We start from the raw sequence: 22,827 nt of genomic DNA, 5'->3' as shown, positions 1-22,827 counted from the left end.
CTACCACTCTTCTCTTCTTCTTGTTGTAGGCCTGGGTTTCATCGCCTCTGTTTGACTGACCTTCAGCCTCTTGCTCACTCTCATGTAGGTTCTCCTGTGATTCTTCCTCTGCAGGCTGTCCTCCAGTCTCATCCGCAAGTACCTGGAATCGGTTCCACACCTCCACTGCTTCCACTGGTGCAGAGTGGCGTCTAGTTCTTCTTCTCCTGTCACCCTTTTCCAAGGAGTATCCTCTACTCCATTTTTCTTCACCTCAGCATTTCCCACTTCTGCCTCATCTTGTTGTTGCTCTTCAAGCCTCTGGTCTTCCCATTGCTGCCGTAGCTCCCCCATTCTGTCCAAGAGCTCTTCATGTTCTCTTATTCCCTGGAGGGTCGACAGTCGCCACTCCAGTCCACTTACTTTTTCTTCCAGCAGTGTGATCAACTTGCACTTGTTGCAGGTGTAGGCCATGTTGTTCTCAGGCAAGAAAGCAAACACTGCACACACCTTGCAGGTCACCACCACTGGAGAGTCTTGTCCTTCCATTGCCTCTTTTCCCTTTTTGTGTCTAGGTTTGTGATTGTTCTAGACTAGCCTGTGCCTGCTCCTCTACTCAGTAGAGGTTAAAAGCAGAGTTCCACTCTTAGCCTTTGTCTCCTTTGTCTCTTCTACCACTGCAACTCCCCTTGCCAACTCGTGTTTGCTGCCCCTGTTCGCTCACTCTGGTCGTTCGCTCTCTGGGAGCTTGCTTGCTTCTGTAGTCCCTGAACCAGCTGGACCAGCTTGCTCTGCTCTGCTCAGCTGGGAGGTGGGAAACCCAGAAAGGTGCCCTGCCCAAATTATACATTGATTTGTTAACTAAACCATTCTCAGCTGATTATCCTTGATGTTCCGGAATGGAGATGCACTGAGTATAAAACAGAACTAGGTCTACTTTTTACTTGGGGCTCAGCCCACACACTAGCAATACTGTGCCACAATTGTTCTAGAATGCACCATCACTCTGTGACATAGGAAAATCATGTAACTGTTAATTGACTTAGCTTTGTGTATGAAAATTGAGGCACCATGATTTTTGCGATTTGGCTGAAAGATGGATCTAGGATTTTAAGACCACAGACCATTACCAAGTTAAGTACACTTAAGCCAATCTGTTGATGTCACTGCAAAATGTGTAGCCACTTGTGTGCTTAATTCTGGGTTGGATTGTGACTTTAATTTGCTTTAAATGAAGTGACAACTAAGACTGGTTGTGATAGCTTTAGGAAGCTATTTAGGAATTATTAGGAAAAATAAATTTAAGCTAAACAGCAAGCACAACTTCAGAAAAATTCATTATCTTTCCATTTGGGGGGGACATATTGCAATTGAAGGGGGGATGTAACTTCCTATTGTTTTAGTTTCACAGCAGTTACAAAGTGAATAAAATCCTGAAATTTCTTCAAAGACAAATAAATTGTTGCTCCCCCAGAACACTCTGGTTCAGTGGTCTATTAGGACTTGGGTTAGGAAATGTAATTGGAACTTGCTCTGTTTCTGGAGCTCATCTACTGTTTGATCTATAGAAACTAATTAATATCTTAAGCTACCATGGACTTTTTCTGGTGCATACATGAAATGAATCAATTTATTTCCTTGGAAACTCATATTGACCTCAGCAGAAACCATCATGCTCTCCTTAGGGGCATTCATATAGTGTTTGCTTCCCTGTCAGTGAGACCACTGGTTTTGGCTACTCTTTCTGCAATGAGGTCATTGCTAAAGGAAGAGTTGCCAAATACAGGAAAGGGTCCAAACAGGACAAATGTCATAATACTTTTTATTAGGACCAACTGAACATTTCTAAGAATTTAGCTAGGTTTCAAGTTACATTTTTTCCCCTTCAACTCGATTTTTAGAAAGAAAAACATATGTTGCTGATAGGGCATGGTAGAAGCCTCATCAGCAATACGTTACTATCTTATGATGGTATGTGCCAATGGAGGCTTGCCTTCCAATACAAATAGTCGGTATGGGGCATGGGGAGGCTTTCATAATTTGCAACAATTTTTAATTTTAGGTTTCTTTAAAAAGAAGTCTTAGATTTCTGAAGGCTCCTTTATCATTAAGGAGCAGGCTGAAAACTGCTTTGTACTTTTAAACAGTAGTGTCGGCACAGCTTTGTTTATCGAGGTAATTGTGTAAAGGGGTGTGATGGCTTTTCCCCATAAATTCTAAGGAAACACTTGAATGAGTCATGATTTTGCTGCACCTTCCTGTTATGTGCCTTCTGTATATTTGGAAACAGAAAGAATGAAGGGCAGAACAGCAACTGGTGGCTGCTGTACTGAATCCAATCTGAGTGGTGCCATGGGCAAACCAGGAGGCAAGAGAAGCTTGTAGAGGGAGCAGCGGCAGTAATCCCGAGACGTCAGTAATGCACAAAACTGGTGTGTGGAACTATGCAAAAGTAGTCCTGTGGTGTAGCTAGTTGCCAATAGGACTTTCTGTGTGCTATAGCAAAGATGTATCCACATACATGTGATAACCTTCTTGAGGAGCTGTCTGCCTCTCTTTGTGCCTCCACAATCCTAACTCGAGACATACGTAATCTTAAAAGGGAAGTTGGTCTTAGAGGTTGTGGTGCAAATGGGCTGGAACTTGTTCTGGATGGATTCTTGCCATTTCAGATTTTTTGCAATGGGATGCCATTTCACAATGGATTTGGTCTATTTTGTAGTGCTTATGCCTTTCTAATATCTGGTATGCATGAATGAAGTTCATTGTCACTTACTATAATTGATCAGATAGACTTCAGAGTTGAAAACATTTAATATCTTAAAATAGTGCTTTTAGTCCTTGGTAAAGGATGTACAGTTCAAAGTTCATGGATTAAGTGACTGATGACTAAATTTTTAGGGGGTGAACCTTCTGTTCATTCTGTGCACTTCATTGACATGTCTTTTTCTCTCTTTCTTTCTTGCTCTTACCAAACAGAAGAAGAAGTGGAAAATTTTGATGTTTCCAGTCTGCCTGCCGAAGTACTGCAGAACATTGAAGCTGACAGTTTCTGGTGCATGAGCAAACTGCTTGATGGCATTCAGGTAAATTGATTTCTCCTTCTCTAACCGGTGGGGATAACTGATTAGTGTTGAGGTTTGGAACTGCATTGAGGCTGTTGAAAAAGAATATACCGGGCAAGTAGGATGGAACAGTAAGTATCCCACCATACTGGTAAATGGATACAAACTTGCTGAGATAACTTGAACAGAAAATTCTAAGTCTTTTTCACAGCAGTATAGCCATTGTGCTTTGACCTAAAACTGGGTATTGTTATTTCTGAGGTGCTTTAAGAACTTAGTCCTCGTCTGCAGTGAAATATTTCTATGACTGATTGAAACAATACTGCTTTTCCATATGTTAGTGGACAGTTTAAAAAAAGATTGATTTGACATTATTTCTATTTTTACATGTTTGGTATTTTCTTGAAATCACACAAAATCAAAGGTAGTCATGTTAGCCATAAGAAAAATTCCAAAATCTGTATTAAGGCAATACCTTTCAGCCAACTCAAGATAAAAAAACATGGCTCAAACTTTTGAGTTCCCTCTATTCTGGGGAGCTCGAAAGCTTGGATACCACTTTGTGACCTTGAGTTGGCATAATAAAGATATTGCCCTATTATGGATTTTAGTATTTTATTGCGCGTATTCTGATCAAGGCTGAGATCAGTGGTCCCTCTAACTTGTGAATTGGTACGTGGCTCCCTAACATTTATGTTTAATATCTGAACAGTGAGTTGTTCAGGCGTAGCTGCAAGTTTGCAGTTGCCAGTCGTTTGTGTCCAGCAGTGTATATGACAGCTGACACATGAAGAATTACTCCATGTAGTGACTGTGCCCATTTGGAAAAAATGCCCTAGCCTGCCTGGCAATCCCCTCAATGTGATTGGCTTACCTCATGGAAGGGGCTTTTTCATGGCTAGTTTTCAAGCAGCTGCCACTGGTGACCATGAAAATGCACACAACCAAAGCTGAATTGACTATTGAGGAATTACTTTCAGGTAGGTAAAAGAGATGCACATAAGACAGTTTCAATTTAGGCAGATAGCATCTATTTTACTTTTTAAAAGGGCTTAGTTTGTGAATAGGTTGTATGACCCTGTGAGCTAGAGGGAGATTGTGAGTGTCCTATGTTTCACTGCTAGTATTATTACATTATTGACAGGTGTAGTTTTCTGTTTTTAATAACTGCTGTTCTTCATTGACTGCATTAAAATGTTTTTGTTTTTGTTACCATTCCTTTCAGAAGTTTCCTCATCACCATAAAATGCATTCACCTGTCAAAAGGTTGACACCTGAAACATGCCCTGAAGAATCCAATGAGATATAGGATGGGAATTAGGTTTGATAAGTGGTTAGCAGAGTGAAAGCTTTAATGTGGCTGAAATAGTCTAATGTTTTGACCCACTGAAAGGAGAACCTGGATATTATCTACCTGGGAAGAGGGTACAGTTATCTCACCACTTTCCATAAGAGCTACCAATTCTTTGTAGCCATTATTCCTTCTCAGAACACAAAAATATTCAGCCACTCCAATTGTAAAGAAAATATTTTCTATAATGTTTCAGGTTGTCATACATAGAAGACAGATGCATTGTCAAGAATATGAGGGACTTTGAAGAAAGAAAACATTTCATTGTGCATTTCTTCTTTAAGAATTAGTTCATGAAGATTGACTCTGTGGTATGCTTCTTGAGGCATATCTGACTTGAAGTGTTAGGAAAGTAAATCTGGGGACAGAATGGGAGAAAGGGACTGTATGGAAAAGGCTTACTCTAGGCACTTTCCAGGTTTTTGTAATATATGGCCTTTGATTTACTATAAACGGTGCTTTCTTGGGAATTTCTGTTGTTGCAATACAAGAGATGTCTCACCAGCCCCTGTACTGAAACAAGAGATATCCTTTTCTGCATTCTTCCAAATTCTATCCTCTGTTTCTGGTACATATTTCCTCCAAGTGGCATGATAATTCCTAATATACATGTTTCTTTTTGTTGTTGATGCACCAATAAGAGAAAATACGTTTTACCTATAGGTTGGTCAGAGCCCCTATTGAAATGACAAGTCTGCCAAACAGTAAAGTGGTTATATTTAAAACACTCAGCTATATTATCACAAACTCTTTCTTTTTTCTATGAATGCTCAGGGATGCTCTGACTTGGATTCTCGCGTTGAGCAGGGGGTTGGACTCCATGGTCTTATAGGCCGCTTCCAACCCTATGATTCTGTGATCCTTAGTTGGTTACTCTGCAAGAATGAGGTAGACTGAAGACAAGAGTTGTAATTGAAACATGATATTCATTCTCTGTGTGTGTGTGTGTGTGTATGTGTTTGGAGTGCCTTTTTTCATACCTCTTTGCCAACATATATGTTTGATGATCTTGCCTCCTTAGGATAACTACACCTTTGCTCAGCCAGGTATTCAGAAGAAAGTGAAAATGTTAGAAGAACTTGTTAGCCGGATCGATGGTAAGTCTAAAAAGCTAAGTGAGCCTCTAAATATGGCTTGCTTGAAAGTGTTTAGTTAAAACCTTTATTAGCTGCCTTGCCAATGACAGTTCAACAGTCTGCTTCTACCCTAGTGCAGACTTTCACAGGTAAGGTGTCATCCTTAATCAGCTTGTGGCACAGTGGCCTTTTTGCCAACTTACTGGACTTTATCACTTAAAGGAAAGCCACTAGAGCATGAGCCACTCTCATTACTTTTTATTAAGGCAATGTAATCAAAATCCAATGTCAATCTCTTTGCTGCAAACTAATGGCCATGTACAAAAGGCAGCCAACATTCATTTTGCATTAAGCTCAATGATTGTAGTAATTCTGGAGAGTCACAGTGGTTGTTTGTAGTTGTCCTTTGGCACTGTGTTTTGTGCCTTTGTGCATCATTTGCTTTTAGGAATGTCTGAATAATTTCTCTGTGGAATCCAATTAATTACCAACTTTGGAAATAACATCTTTAATATTAGAGATAAATTACAGCAGGTGCAAGGGTAATTTTAGATTATGCTTTCATGTTTTTAGCAGGGCCACTTCGAAACATTTTCTACCTTCATCCTTAAAACAATTCCCATCATGAAATGCTGACTGTCATATTGCTAGAGCAGAGTTTAATTAAATGAAATTCGAGAGATAGTGCTTGCCCATTCTAAATGTATTCTCTTGATAGTTCATTAAATTAATGAGCAAAGTGATGCCGAGCAGAACTAAGCATATATTTGTGATGCTTCCTGTCAGTTATGGGTATGTGTGCGTGTCAAAGAAATGCTATTGCACAAATAGCTTAATACTTGATAAGCTCCTTGAGAAGATGAATTCTATCATTTCATTATGTGCAATGTAAGCTTAGTTGCACCACAGTAAATTTAATATTTGCTTGCCTGTGTTTTAGCATTCTAAACAGTTGATATTGACATTGGATATGCTTAAAGGTTAACATTCATATAATTGGCGGTTATGAAATGGGTGAGTTGCCATCATGTAAAGCTATCCAATATGTCTAGTTGTTTGAAAGGCCAGAAGGAACTTTATTGCATGTAAATAACTTGCTAGTAAGCAATTGTTGTCAGGAGTCTATCTTCAAAGAGCATTTGTGTGATTCCTTATGAATGGCCCTCCTTGGTATATGCATTGCATGGTAATAAATGCATTGCACGGTAAGGGCCATACCCAGTGGTAGAGCACACTGTGTGAGAAAGGTCCTAGCTTCAATCCCTGGCATTTCTAGGTAGGCCTGGGAAAGACCCTGCTTGAAACCTTTGAGAGCCACTGTCAGCTAGTGTAAACAATACTTAGATGGACCAATGGTCTGAAACAGTACAAGGCAGTTTCCTATGTTGCCAACCATAACCCAGAACAGGAGACCAGTATTTCCTGGTTCTCCATACCACTATTGTACTCAAGCTTGGAATGAATTCTGGCTCAAGCCTTGGGTTGGAAAACAAGGAATGGCTGAAATATCATGAAGCATGTTGGCCTCCTGCTCTGGAAAATAGCAGATGCAGTGTACTCATACTGTGGAAGAAGAATGCTCCGTTCAGACTCTTTCAAGCTTCATCTGTGTGTATATGGGTTCAAATTGTGCATTATGTATTTTTCCATAATTTTTGTAACTTGGTTTTTCGTTTGGTCAAATATTAAACATCTCTAGAGAGGTGTTAATACATCACTGGATAGCAGAGCCCTGACTCAGGGTTTGATTCAAGTTTAGTGAAGAGTAGGGAATTAGTAACAAATGTGCAGTGTTAAAACAATTTAAGCTGGGAGGAAGGTGTGGGTGGGGTGCAGAAGTGGTTAACTGGTAGCTGAAGCCTGTAATGCAAAAGAGGAATTATAAATAATATGTACTAGTGTTTGCTAAATATTTAAGGTCGAAATTTTTTTGGTTGTTAGATGTAGGCAGTCATCTGGAAAACATGGATAACATGTTTTCATCTGCAAGCCACTTAGCTAGATTTCTCACAAGCTTGTTCATTTTGCCTGTCTCAAACCTGTCCTTGTTAAAACTTACAATTGTGCCTTGAAACCTTCATTTCACATGATCTGTTGTACTCTTACATATTTCTTTTTCTCGAACATGTGTATTTGCTGCATCAAGTTGAGTCCTACTGTCACTGCACTGTTGTGGTTTTGAACACTTTGGGTTGGATCCAGAAGAATTCTTCCATTTGCAGTAGGGCTTTCAATCCAGCAGAGACAAATGGAAGTGGGGAATAATTTTTTTCTCATTCTCTCTGAAAATCTTCTCTGGAGGTTGAGGAACCCTCTATTGAACAGCATCAGAAGTGGGGCAGGGGGAGGAGGGAATCATAAAAAATTACCATCTCCCTTCCATTTGTGGGAACCTACACTGAATCAAAGGCCCTTCTGCAAATGCAAGGATGCCAACCATGAATATAAGGGTACTTTTATTTCTGTTGCTATTTTATTAATGTTAATATAAACATGTCAATCAGTTATGTTGAAATGTTGAAACACTTTAATGTGGAAGTTTTCTTAATATGGATTTAACACCCCAACCTCTCTTCCCTTTTGACATTGTCCTTTCAATTTCAATGCTCCATAAAAGTTCTTCTCTTAAAGAATGTGAAGTGGGATCACATATGTAGTATAATAAATGTGATCCTGCTTTGTGTGGGATCACATATGTAGTATAATAAACGCAGGGACTTCAGAATAAAGAATCTGTTCATCTCATCTTCTAAGGGAATTGTTTTCCAACTCTATGGATTAAGTTTTTAATTTCAAAGGATTTGTTGTTTTACAATATTTATAAGAAATGTGATTACCGTAATTCAGTAAAGCTCTTTTAAATCATATACCAAGCATTACAAGAAAAACAATTTTAATTACTTTTCTAAGGTGTTTTAAAGTTGCCTGGTCTAGAGGCTCAGTTTTACAGCACAAAATCCAAATTCAGTTCCTTGTATTTAATAACACGCCTCTTCCCCAAAGCTTATGCTATGTGATCTTCCTGAGTGATTTATGGAATTCGGTGGTTCAGTTTCTTACAATTGTTTAATGAGACCCTAAAATCTATATATAACTCTGTGATCTAGGGAAATCCAATATAGCCTAAAATTATTTGAGTTTGAAATTATATGGTAATTATTTGTCTGATAGTACCATGTGTTAAATATAATTGGACACTTGGAGAAAAATAACACAAGAACTGTAACCTTAACTTTCAGTGGTGCTGACTAAGAGTGGTAAGGACTGCAACATGAAGTTTCAGGGATACTCAGGAATATAGAATTATCACATGACTGAGTAATGAGATGAAGACAAACCCCATCAATAAAAGGGGTCCATATCAGCTTTGTAAACAAGACTACAAAAGATACTAGGCTGCATTTCCCGGCTGGCCACCGAAGAGGTGATGCTTCCTCCTCTGTGGCTGCATGGAAATGCAGGCTACTAGCATGTAGCAGGCAAGTTTAAAAAAAAGCCTTCTACCAAGTGGATTGATCAAAGAGACAAGGAGTGATCTTTCTCCACTCTACAAGCCCCATTGTGTTTCTGTGCTGGTTGTGAAGGAAAAGACTTCCCTTCTTCTACAGTTTACGCAGAAACTAAGTATGCTGGCAGAGGAAAGATGGAATAATCTGACCTTCCTTTGCAGCCCTCTCACTCACCTACATAGATTTCTGTGCACTCACCTGTATGGAATTCCTGGTCATCTTTGGTTACAAGGATGGACCATATCCACCATCTCGTCTCAACATTCTTTCAGCTTTTTCTGGATTGGGCGTTAACTAGTCTCAAACATCTGCAGATGACCATTTTACTAAGCATCTACTCCGATGTGTGGTAAACCCCTCCTTACTACTTAGGGCAGAGCTGGGGAACCTCTGGACCATGGGCCAAATTTGGCCCACCAGCCCCTCCAGTCCATGGCTTCTCAGGTAAGGCCCTTCCCTGAAGCCCTGTCCACTAAAGGCTAGTGGAGAGGGAAATCTCTGCTGATATCTCCAGTCAATGATCGGAGATCAGGCGGAGTTCCCTCTCCCTGCTAGTTTTGCCTGCCCTGTGTCCTCCCAAAAGTGAAATTGTTTTAACAGTCTTCTCAGTACTTCTAAAACTTACACAAACTTCTTGAAATTGTTGCTGAAACAGGCCCTCCTTTAAAAAACGAGAAAAAAAGAGCAAGTTTACATACGCATATTTTATACCATGGTTTTATGTGAGTTTACTCCAATTAATATGTTTATGGAAATGCACCATGTGTTTGTACCAATAGTTAGTATGATCATTCCTTGCTTCATTCTTAATGAATGAAGGAGAAAGCCTCTATGCAGTGAAGCAGGGTTCTTGGCCAAGCTGTCGGCTGGAGGAGCTACAGCTGGCACTTCAGCCGGGGACCAAATGATGTCAGGGGGCATCACTCTGCCGTTATGTCATTCAGCCAGCAGAGGGCTGGGTGGGGTCATCCCCACCGACAAACAGTTCCCCACCCCTGGCTTGAGATGATACAAATGATCAAACCTGGTGTGAGTGCTCTCCTCCCAGACTACATTGGTTTCCATGTCATCTTGCCAAATGTTAAGTATTTTACTACAGATCAGGTGTAGATGTATGTTTAAAAGGTCATTTGTAACCACCAAGAGGGCCAGGCCAGTTAGAGATAGGCTGACCATACATACCGCTTTAAATGGGACAGTACCGTTTTTTTCATATTTCCCGACCGTCCTGTCGTTTTAATATAAATGTCAATTTTGTCCCGTTTTTAATTTTTTGTAAAAAACTGAACACGTTTATCATAAGGCTCTATGCTAATCAATGCGTGCAGTAAAACTAGAAGCGTGACGAAAGAGGAAGTTCCATTTACTTTATCCAGTTAGGGCCAGGCTTCTTGAGCTAGTGATGATCAGATGCTGCCCCCTTGCTTGTCTGCAGTGGCGGGGAATTCAAGAGGCGGCCGCTAAGCCCTATTCAGCATGTGGGAGCCAGGAGGCTGAGTCTTACTGTTATTTCTACCATCATTCCGCCCACAGAGATTCTTTCTGCCCTACATGTAGTTTGATTCGGGCTTTTCAGACTCATATTTCGGTTCAACAGGCTGTTAGCTATTTTTTTATTACCCCAGAACTCTCTGGTGGGACATTAGCATATACTGGCTTGTGATAGCAGTTGGGGTGTTCATTCCTTTTTTCTTTTTCTTTTTGGTGAATGTTTATGATTTTTTTGCAGTCTGGCCACTGCAGTTCTGCATTAGAGTGTTCAGTGTGGTATGCCATACAGATTTGTTTACTGCTCATATGATATTTTATAAGTATTTTATATATGTATATTTATGAGTGTTTTTTTGTGTGTATATGCAATAAATCAGTGTTATTCATTTGCACCGCTTTCCATGTTCTTTTGCAGTGAGTTTAGGTTGTTTTTTAGGTCTCTTATAGCCTGAGAGACCACAAAGGGAGCTGCAGTTGTTTTGTTATATTGTGGTTTTTCATGAATGCGGAATATTACATAACCCCGTCCCATTTATGTCATCCCAATATCCCGTTTTTGTCTCAAGGAAATATGGTCAGCATGCCAACAAATTTGGAAAACACAAGAATGGCCACCAGATTGGAAAAAATCAACTTAGTATATCCCCATACTAAAAAAGGGAAACACTAAAGAATGTTCAAACTATCGAACAGTGGCACTTATTTCACATGCCAATAAGGAAATGCTCAAGATCTTGCAAGGTAGACTCCAGCAATTCATGCAACGAGAATTGCCAGATGTACAAGCTGGGATTAGAAAAGGCAGAGGAACTAGAGACCAAATTGCCAATATCTGCTGGATAATGGAGAAAGCCAGGGAGTTTCAGAAAAACATCTATTTCTGTTTTATTGACTATTCTAAAGCCTTTGACTGTGTGGATCATAACAAATTATGGCAAGTTCTTTGTGGTATGATACCAAGTCATCTTGTCTGCCTCCTGAGGAATCTGTATAACAACCGAGTAGCAATGGTAAGAACAGACCACGGAACAATGGACTGATTGGGAAAGGAGTATGGCAGGGTTGTATACTTTACCCTACCTATTCACCCTGTACGCAGAACACATCATGCGACATGCTGGGCTTGATGAATCCAAGGCTGGAGTTAAAATCACTGGAAGAAACATTAACAATCTCAGATATGCAGATGATACCACTTTGATGGCTGAAAGCGAGGAGGAGCTGAGGAACCTCATGATGAAGGTGAAAGAAGAAAGTGCAAAAGCTGGGTTGCAGTTAAACCTCAAAAAAACCAAGATTATGGCAACCAGCTTGATTGATAACTGGCAAATAGAGGGAGAAAACATGGAGGCAGTGACAGACTTGGTTTTTCTAGGCGCAAAGATTACTGCAGACGCTGACTGCAGCCAGGAAATCAGAAGACATCTACTTCTTGGGAGGAGAGCAATGACAAATCTGGATAAAATAGTTAAGAGCAGAGACATCACACTGACAACAAAAGTCTGCATAGTTAACGCAATGATATTCCTCGTAGTAACCTATGGCTGCAAGAACAGGACCATAAGGAAAGCTTAGCAAAGGAAGATAGATGCTTTCGAACTGTGGTGTTGGAGAAAAATTCTGAGAGTGCCTTGGACTTCCAGAAGATCAAACCAGTCCATACTCCAGGAAATAAAGCCAGACTGCTCACTTGAGGGAATGATATGAAAGGCAAACCTGAAGTACTTTGGCCACATCATGAGAAGACAGGATACCCTGAAGAAGATGCTGATGCTAGGGAAAGTGGAATGCAAAAGGAAGAGGGGCCAACCAAGGGCAAGATGGATGGATGATATTCTGGAGGTGACGGACTCAATCTTGGGGGAGCTGGGGGTGGCGACGGCTGACAAGAAACTCTGGCATGGGCTGGCCCATGAAGTCATGAAGAGTCGGAAGTGACTGAACGAATAAACAACAACAAGTTAGAGAGCTTGCCCTGCAGTAGGTTGATTATCATTATGGGCTCCTTGTCTCCTCCCATAGATGTGACCCTCAAGTATGATTAAGGAAAGGCTGAGTTTGGTGGTATTAAAGGAGACTTTAGAGAAGGGGTAGGTGTCAGGAGGTCGCCCCTGCTGCTGTCTGAAATCCTCAGGTAGCCAGAATCAACACGCAGACAATAGGGCTCTTTTCCAAGGCTTTATTCCCATTCAACCTAGTGATATTTACGGATGCTAATTGCTTGATCCTACGAGTGAGACCTAAGATAGTTGCCTACTCGGGGGGTTCTAACCTTAGGAATCAGTTGATCTCCGTTTGGAGGGGAACATGGGAAACGGCTGTATTTATGAGCTAGGAGGAGAGAGTCCACCCTTTTCCTGTGGGGCATCAGGGCACCGCTGTTGCCATCGTGCCAAGTGGGCTGAGCGCCACCTCTCAGCACCCACCATCTTGCGCTTGACACTGTGCCGGTGCCTAGCGTCCAGAAACTGCTGTTGCTCCACCCTCTCCCTGCCAGGGTCACTATCACTCTCAGGACTGTGTACCAGGAGGGGCTCTCCCCCGGCTGCTCCTCTGAAGCGCGCGCAGGTTCCTCTCCCGTGGTTTCTAACTCTTCCTCAGAATCAGAACTGCTTTGGGGCTCTCTGGGCTCCGATCCAACCCTGACATCATCCCCGCTTCCATGAGGCCCCCCCTCGTGCCCCCCCTTGAGCCCCAGGCTTGTGGGGGTATCATTGGTGGAAGCGTCGCAGCAGCAAAGGGGCATGCAGATTGCCAGCGGGGTCCCAGGAATGTTCATCCGGCCCATAGCCTTTCCAGCCCAGTAAATATTGCAGGCGCCCGTGGGAAAGGCGTGAGTTCAGGATCTCAGTGACTTCAAACTCCCCCCCCCCCAGCACCAGGGGCAGGGGGGAGCAGACTGAGCGATGGGGGTCATCTGAGACTGGGGGGGAAGTAAGGAGTGATGAAAAATAGGATGCCAGGCGAAAAGCGACAGGGTTAATCTGGGCCGTAATCTGGAAAGGGCCTGTGCGACATGGCTCAAGCTTTTTCACGGGAGAGTGAGAGGGGAGGTAGCGGGTGTCAGGAGTGCCCTAGCGGCCTCTTTCAGTACACTCCAATAGCCCACTCAAGACACAGACGAAAGGATTCTTTTCAAGGCTTTAATCCTTTTACAACTTAATGACTCTTTCAGATGCTAATCACCAGCGACTAAGCAATGAACAGCAGAGTAGCCTGTGCTCCGGGTAGGCAGTTGATCCCCGTTTGAAGGAGAATCACTTGAAGACCCTGAACTTATGGGCTAGGGAGAGATCCTCCCTCTTTCCCTTGGGTCCATGGGACGCGGCCATTGGTTGCGCACCAAACGGGCGCTACACCTCCTTTCCACGCCCTCCATCGTTCATCACTCCCTGCGTCTGCGTCGAGCGTCTAGCAAGCCCCCCCCCGCACTTTCTCGCTGCCAGGGTCACTATCTCAGGAATGCCGGCAGGAGGAATCTCTGCCAGCTCCTGTGCCTGTGAGGGATGAGCTGGCTCCTCTCCCATGGATTGCTGTTCCTCCTCAGAATCAGAACTGCTCTGGGGTTCTATCGGCTCAGTTTCCACCCTGACAGCAGGTGGACAACCAACCCAGTCCCCGAGCTGCAGGGACGGACCCAGCTGGCGACGCCGGTCTGCAGTGTCTTTGTACACCACTTTTGCTTGGTCGATGGAGTCCCGTAAAAGGTGGTGCACCAAGTGCAACTCCTCTAAAAACTCATGGGCCGCGGGCACTGAGGAAGGCCCAAGCGAGGAAGAGAAGGCCTTGGGATGGTACCCATAATTGGCAAAAAAGGGAGTCTGGCAGGTAGATGACCATGGCAGGCATTGTTATAAGCAAATTCTGCTAAAGGCAGCAGGGTAAACCAGTCATCTTGTTGGTAGTTTACATAACAGCGTAAGAATTGCTCTAGAGTTGCATTGGTGTGTTCGGTCTGACCATCCGTCTGGGGGTGGTGAGCAGAGGAAAGGTGTAGCGACACATCGAGTAGCCCCAGTAGCTCCTTCCAGAAATGGCCTGTGAACTGGGCCCCCCTATCCAAAATGAGCCCCTCTGGCCATCCATGGAGATGGAAAACATGTGCCAAAAAGAGCTCTGCTGTCTCCCTGGCCGTGGGTAAACCGGCACACGGGATGAAGTGAGCCATCTTAGAAAACAAATCCACCACCACCAGAATGGTAGTCTTACCATTAATGAGGCAAGTTGGTGGTGAAATTGAGGGAAAGCAACTTCCAAGGGCCTGAGGGGGTAGGCAGGGGGTGAAGTAAGCCCGTGGGTTTGCCCGAGGGGGCTTTCACCCAATGACAGGTTGTGCAGGAGGCAACATAGGTCTTGACGTCCCGAAACACTCGGGGCCACCAAAAATCCCGCATCACCCCGTGTAGAGTCTTGGCAAAGCCAAAATGCCCAGCGGTGGGGCAATTGTGGCACTGATGGAGGACATTTTCATGGATGGGTTTAGAAGGCACATACACCCGACCAGAATGGTAAAGCAACCCACCTTTCAGGGAAATGGGGGTCAAGCGGGGGGGCAGAGGCTAGCCCCAAGTCCTCCACCTTCTCGCAGACAAAAGAATCCCGAGCTTGTTGGGAGCGAAGAAGCTCCTCCCAAGAGTGAGGCACCGCCGCCGCTGCCAGACTTTTTTTTGGGGGGGGAATCAGAGTGGGGGAGGGAGTCTCCTCACCCCCTGGCTGAAGGTCCAGCTTACGAGAGAGGGCGTCAGCCTGCTGGTTATCGGCAGCCTTCACATGGCGGATCTTCAGATTGAATTGGGAAAAAAACAAAGACCACCTAATCTGCCACTGATTTAAGGCGTGGGCTGTTTGGAGGTGTTCCAAGTTGTGATGATCAATTCTGACTTCCGACAGGGTGTTGTGCCCCCTCCAGAAGATGACACCACGTCTCCAAGGCTGACTTAATCGCTAACAGCTCCTTCTCCCAGATGGTATAATTCAGCTCGGACATGCTTAACTTCCTGGAGTGGTAGGTGCAGCGTTTGAACTCCCCCCGCCCGCCTGATCTGGCTGGAAAAGCACAGCCCCGACCACAAAGTCAGACGCATCAGTTTGCACTACAAAAGGCCTCCTTGGGTCAGGGTGCAACAGGATTGGCTCAGAACTAAAAAGCCTCTGAAACTCCTCAAAAGACTGGTGGGCAGAGGCAGTCCAATGAAAAGGAGATTTCTTGCCCATAAGGAGGTCCATGAGAGGAGATGTCAGTCTAGCATAGCCAGGCAGAAACTTCCTGTAGAAGTTGGCAGAGCCCAGGAAACGCTATAAGTCCTTCTTTGTGGATGGAGCCTGCCAGGAAAGGATGGCCTGGACCTTTGCAGGATCCATCTTGATACTGTCAGCTGAAATAATGTAGCCTAGAAAGTCCAAGGATGTCAAGTCAAATGCACGTTTCTCCAGCTTGACAAAGAGACGGTTTTCGCGGAGGCGCTGCAAAACTGCTGTGACATGGCGCCGATGGTCGTGGGGGTCAGCAGAAAATATAAGTAAAATTATCATCCAAATGAACAATGAGGAAAATGTCCAAGTAGTCCCTGAAAATGGCATTCATAAATCACGAAAACGTTGGGGGGGGGGGTGCAGGCGAGTCCAAAAGTTATCACCAAGTATTCGTACGCCCCATACCAGGTTCCAAAACAGGTCTTCCACTCATCCCCCTCCCGGAAACGAACCAGGTTGTAGGTGCCACGCAGGTCCAATTTGGTGAAAATCTTGGCTCACCCCAGGCGCTCAAGCATATCAGGGGGAGGGGGTATTTGTCAGGGATAGAGACTGAGTTGAGGGCTCTATAGTCATGCACCAGCCTGAACTCTCCTGTCTTCTTGCAAACAAACATCGTCGGGGTGCAGGCGGGGGAGGTGGAGGGGCGAATGAACCCCCTGCAGAGGTTGGTGTCCAGAAACTCCCACAGAGCTTGAGGTTCTGGCTCTGACATGGAATACAGCTGGCCCACCGGGATGGTGGCACCCAGGATCAGGTTAATGGCACAAAGGAGCGGTCGGGGGGGGGGGAGCTGGTCGGCCTCCTTCTTGTCGAAAACATCCCGGAACTCCACATACTTCTCTGGGAGAACAACTGGAACAGAAGAAACGCTTGGGGAAGAAGGGGAGGGGGTGGAAAGGGTTAAGGCCTAGACTGGGGCTGCCGCCCTGTCTGGGAAGCAATGCTGCAAGCAGTACGGAGAAGAGAACTGCACTTGATGAAGCTCCCAAGAAATCTGAGGATTGTGCTTAGAGAGCCAGGAGATGCCCAGCACGATAGGGTATTGAGGAACCCTGGCCAGGTCAAACTCAACCTGTTCAACATGGCCCTGGGAACGCAGAGTGACTGGAGCTGTAATCCGAGTAACCACTCCCGAAGAGAGGGGACGCCCGTCAATGGTTTCCACCCTCAACGGGGTAGGGAGGGGTAAAGCAGGAATGTTGTGCTGCCGAGCAAAATCTTCATCCATGAAACAGGTAGTAGCCCCAGAGTACACCAGTGCCAGGACCTCCCCCCGCCCCCACACACCGGGAGGACTGGAGGTGTACAGGAAGGAGCAGATGGGAGGGTGGGGGGGTTCGAGGAAGGTGCCCCCCGGGTGCGGAGCAGGCCCCCGCACTGGAGACCCCTAACAGGCTTGGAGGGTAGTCTAGCCAGGCTAGAGGGCAAGGAGGAGGAGGAGGAAGCGGGGCCGTTGGTTTGGAGCGACAGGACCTGGCAAAGTAGTCCTGCTTTCCACACCAAAAACAGCGATGCTCAGCGCACTGCCTGTCCAACTCCTCTGGCAACACTGCATCCCAGGCGGCTCCCAGTTGCATTGGGGTTTCCTCTGTCCCCGTTGCAGGGGTGGGGGGGTAGGGGGGACAGCAGCCGGGGGGGGAATGGGAGGAGGGAAATCTTGGCCACTGGAGCTCCGCCTGGCCTGTCGGCGTCCCTCCAGGTGACTGTCGATCTGTAAACAGGATTGGATGGGCTGCACCAGATTAGGCGGGAGGGACGCACGCTCCACCTCATCCAAGATCGCGTTCAAACCGTCCAAAAATTGGACCACCAAAGTGGCATCATTCCACTGTAGATCCTGCATCAGCAAGTGAAAAGCAGTCGCATAGCGGGAAACTGAATCCTTGCCTTGCTTGAGGCGGCAAATGTCCCGAGTAGCTGTCTGTGCGCGAAGGGGATCACCAAAAAACTCCGCCATAGCCGTCATGAAACCTGGATAGTCTCCCAGCAAGGGGTCATTAGCGAGAAGAAGAGACGAAGCCCAAATAGCTACCACGTCGGAAAGCAGGTTAATGACAAACACCACACTAACTTGATCTATCAGGAAATTCTCAGGCCGTAGGCGCATGTACAGCTCCACCTAGGCATGGAAGCTGCGAAAATGACCCCTCTCACCCGAAAACATCTCCGGCAAGGCCACCCAACACTTGCGTCAGGGGGGAATGGGAGGCGGAACGGGCTGAGCAGCAGCCTACAAGGCCTTAACGACAGTCGCCAGTTGCGTGACTTGCTCATGTAGTTCCTGGTTCTCCTGCGTAAGAGTGGTCAAAACCTGCTCCATGGCACTGTCCCAGAAGAAGAAGGAGGAAAAGAAAAAGGAACGGAGATCAAGCTGTCAGGAGGTTGCCCCTGCTGCCTTCTGAAATCCTCAGGTAGCCAGAATCAACACGCAGATAATGGGGCTGTTTTCCAGGGCATTATTCCCTTCAACCTAATGACGTTTATAGATGCTAATTGCTTGATCCTACGAGTGAGACCAGGAGACTTGCCTACTCGGGGTTCTAACCTTAGGAATCAGTTGATCTCTGTTTGGAGGGGAATGCGTGAGACAGCTGTACCAGGGCGCTGCTGTTGCCTTCGCGCCAAGCAGGCTGAGCACCACCTCTCAGCGCCCGCCATCTCACGTTTGACGCTGCGCCAGCACCTAATGTCCAGAAACGGCGGTTGCTCTGCCCTCTCCCTGCCAGGGTCACTATCACTCTCAGGAATGTGTACCGGGAGGGGCTCTCCCCCTGGCTGCTCCTCTGAAACGCGCGCGGGTTCCTCTCCCGCGCTTTCTAACTCTTCCTCAGAATCAGAACTGCTTTGGGGCTCTCTGGGCTCCGATCCAACCCTGACAGTAGGCAACCTTTTTGGACAGTGGACATATTTGGCAATTTGAGAAACTGTCCTGGGAACCACCACAAAATGGTTGCCATGGGAGGTGTGACAAAGGATAAGTAACATACCCAAAGGACTGAGTACAAGGCAGAGGTAGGGTCTAAACCCCAGTATACTAAACAACCCCTTTGAACCCACAGTTTTCAGAACCACGGGATACCTATTTCACAGTAATCCCAGCTGCTAGTAAGAAGAAGTGTTAACTAAAAAAAAAAGGTGGGAGAGGTATGGCACGTTGGCAGGCATCAAGAGAGGTACCTGGGGGCACATTGGTGCCCACTGGCTCCACATTGCCTACTTCTGCCTTAAAGTGTATGAAAGTTATCATGTTCTTCAGCCAGGAGCTTGGGAAGGATGGGAATCTATAGATGCATTTTATGAAGTGAATGAACTTTCTCAGCATCTAGAAGAGGTGTATCATTCCTAAACACTATTTCTCTCCTGGTAGTCTACTTAAGAATGAGTAATGGAATGATTATGCTAATTGTTGGTACAAACACATAGTGCACTTTGCATAAACATGTTATTTAATAAGACTGAATACACGTAAATCCCTGTTATAAAATATGCATATATAACTTGCTTTTTTTAAAAAAATGGAGAACCTGTGTCAGCAACATTTTCAATAGATTTGTATAAGTTCTAAAAGTGCTGAGAAGACTGTTAAAACAATTTCACTCCTTATTCCTTTTCACTTTGATACAAGAACTATTATTTCTTGAAGATTTAGCATAATTTTATTATTTCAAACTGCTGTATAAGTATTTTATGAAAAAATACTTTAAGTCTGAAAGATGACAATAATTACATCTGCCGAGTCATTCATTACGTCTGCATGCTTACTACCAGTGAAATGGAAAATTTAAATTTAGAATTATTGCCAGCCAAATTACCTTTATCAGTGAAATAACATCTGCTCACAATTACTTATTTTTTAAAAAGAGGAATGAATCTTTTCAGGCTGTACATTTTCTTTTTGTCTCTCTGCATATATTATAAAATAAATTGCGAGTAAAGCTTTGCACTTAGCTGTCCATTTTTCAGCGTGTTAGGAAAAAATAAAGACAAGCCCACGGGAAATTCATTGTGCTTATTTTCTATTTTTAATGTCATTGAAATGCTATGAATTGCCCCAGCTTGTTGCTTTGCATTACTTTAAAATGCTTTCCAATAATCCTATATAAATATGTAGCTGCTGTAGAAGTTACTATTTATGAGTACCTGCTGTATATATCTATAAGTAAATGCTTTGATTAGCTTGAAATAACATTTAAATCTAAAGCGATGTAGTACATTTGTCAACCAACAATATTTCTGCTTGCTTATGACATGTCCTTAAATAAGTTAAACATTCAGTCTTATCCCTCTGGTTATGAATTACCTACCAGATGTACCAAGGGCAAAGACAGTCTCTCAATATTTTTTGTTTTGTTTTTGCCATGAGTAGGAGTTCTTGTTTGGAGGATGGAAATCCAGAGGCCTGTGAGGCTAAGTGCAGCTTCACCAGTTACTTTTTTGGCAGGTATCCATTTGAGACTTTACATGTATGCATTTGCATGCACTCTGCAACATGTAAGGGTAGGCATACAAGTTTGTTTCACTGCATGTATATCATGAAACATGCTGCAAACAAAGGTAGTTTTCTGTCTTTTTTTTCCATGCTTGTTTTCTCTCTCACACTATGGGGAAGGACTGTAGCTCAGTTGTAGAACAGATGCTGTGCTGTTAGACGCTCCAGGTTCAATAGCTGCAGTTAAAGAATCTTGGATAGTAGGATGGGGGCAAGGGGGACCTTGTTTGATTTCTATGTGTTACACTTGTGTCTTGCCCTTCCTCCAAGAAGCGTAGGATGGCCTGCCAATAAAACTGAACATATTTTCATTATTATTAGATTGTACTTGATGACTGCAGAAGCAGAAAGAGGCTTACGGAACCAATATTTTTCCTCCCCCTTGCACCCTCTAAAAAGACTTTTTGAATAGTAGGGCGCCCACTGAACATTGTGGGTTGCATCATGGAGGGATGCAGCAGGATGGGGGAATTGCCAAAATCGGGTGAAGACACTTTGTGTGAGTTGCCTCTGCCCAATTTGGGACGATTGCTCCTCCTCCACCAGCCCCAGCAATGCAGTCCACACTGGGAGAGACCCTTGCCCTCTGTAGAAGCCCTTCAGGGACACAGGGGGCTGTAGGAAAAGAGAGGTCAATTTCACCAATTTCCGTCCCCTTGCACAAACATTGGATACATTAATATTATTTGTTATTTATCATTTATTAAGCAAATAACATCTTTGTAGGCACTATATGAAGATTAAAACATCAAGACAGTGCCTGGCTGCAGGCTTAAAATCTAATAAATGTGACACAAAAGCAAAAAGGGTTGGGGTGGGAAGAGGAAATCAAGTGGGACTCTAGCTTAATATATGGATTTGGTAGACATCTTTCACTTCATAAGAGCCGAACAAATGGGGACTATGGAAGCTACACTTCAGTGCAGTTCCACAAATGCTACCTTTTTGCAGCTCTGGTCACAGCAGCTACACAAAGTCAGGCAAATTGTCTTCAAAACATGAACAAATTAGAGAAACATATTGTGGCTCTAAACATCATTTGAAAATGGATCACATGTCATATGACAATTCAATAGGTATTGTCTCATCTAATCAGGTCAAAAAACAAGAACTGATAAAAGTTTGAAAATGATGGGAAATTGAAAAGGGGTAGTGGTGTGACAGAAATGTAGCTTTTATTATGGGTGCTGTCACATCTAGTTCTGAAATTAATATTTCAGTGGGGAATAGAACAAAGATGGTATGAAAGCAGTGACCACCACAAGGAAGCTATTGGTGCTATTGGAGTATGACTTAAAGGACACAACAGTGTTGATAAATTACTACAAAAAGATCCACTTTTTGAAGGCACCTCTCAAGTAATGCTGTCAAGTGATATGGCGGCAGTTTATACTAATAAAGCAAGTGAAGCCTGGAGATTGAAGCAGTAAGGGACAAGTCCATGAGAGAGTTTTCATTGTCTTTGGCTATGAAAGTGGTCCTTTAGTTAAGGCCATTACACTTTGAAATAACATTAAGTGACAGGTTGTGAAGTTCTATTGTCAGTGGTTATGCAGTTGAAAATTAAAAGAATAGCTGGCTTGTAAGAGTAACACAGCATGATTTCTGAAAGTACCTGCTACATACACACCTGTCTGAAGGAGAATTCATTGTCATTCAAGGTTCAGTTGATGATGTGGAATTCGAAGTTTTCTTCCACAATTGCTTAAGCAGATGATAATGCTGGAAAATTCTAATCATAGTATAATAAAAACTTTGCTCTCCACCTTATGAAAGCTTGCACAGAGAGACATTCAACAGTCAAATTTTAAAATGTTGAGAAATGCCTGAAATATAGCTGTTTTAAGGTTTTCCCTTGAAATGTAATTTTTACTTGTTTGAATCCATTTTTTTGAATCCCTAATATACTTCTAGTTTTTTCTTTTGCTGGTTGAGAGTCTATTAACACTTCATGGAAATATACAGCTGTTTTACATGGAATCCTATTATTTTGTTTCTGCTATATCTTCAATAGAAATATTTAACTTGCTGATAAAAAAGCAGATATAAAAAGCAGGTATAAAAATAACTGGAAGTCATAAAGGATTGTTATAATATTGGGTGCCATTTCTGTAGTTGTAAACCTTTAATTGTTCTGATTGTTGTTGTTCAGTTGTTCAGTCGTGTCCGACTCTTCGTGACCGCATGGACCATAGCACGCCAGGCCTTCCTGTCCTGCGCTCCCTCCCGGAGCGTGCTCAAGTTCATATTCATTGCATCGGTGATGCTATCTAGCCATCTCATCCTCTGCCGTCCCCTTCTCCTTTTGCCTTCAGTCTTTCCCAGCATCAGGGTCTTTTCCAGAGAGTTTTCTCTTCGCATTAGGTGGCCAAAATATTTGAGCTTCAGCTTCAGTATCTGTCCTTCCAATGAGCAGTCAGGGTTGATTTCCTTTAGGATGGACTGATTTGACCTCCTTGCAGTCCAGGGGTCTTGTAAGAGTCTTCCCCAGCACCACAGTTTGAACACATCAATTCTTCGGTGCTCAGCCTTCCTTATAGTCCAGCTCTCACAGCCATACATTATTACTGGGAAAATCATAGCTTTGATTAGACGAACCTTTGTCAGCAAG

General features: G+C 43.9%; 1 protein-coding gene across 1 annotated transcript in view; it reads left to right on the top strand.

The window, feature by feature from the left end:
* The window catches only part of TBC1D22A (TBC1 domain family member 22A), a 194,608-nt gene that overhangs the window by 89,095 nt on the left and 82,686 nt on the right, over nucleotides 1-22,827 (top strand). Inside the window, exons 9-10 of the mRNA XM_084810971.1 lie at nucleotides 2,959-3,065; nucleotides 5,417-5,492. Of these exons, the coding sequence (XP_084667097.1) occupies nucleotides 2,959-3,065; nucleotides 5,417-5,492 (183 nt within the window). The remainder of the gene's footprint in view (nucleotides 1-2,958; nucleotides 3,066-5,416; nucleotides 5,493-22,827) is intronic.

This window comes from Heloderma suspectum, chromosome 7, assembly GCF_057233095.1.
Source record: "Heloderma suspectum isolate Gila_16-S chromosome 7, 16-S_ref, whole genome shotgun sequence".
In the NCBI taxonomy this organism is placed as follows: domain Eukaryota; kingdom Metazoa; phylum Chordata; class Lepidosauria; order Squamata; family Helodermatidae; genus Heloderma; species Heloderma suspectum.
Note: the sequence above shows the minus strand (reverse complement) of the source record. Positions and strands in the feature narration are given on the sequence as shown.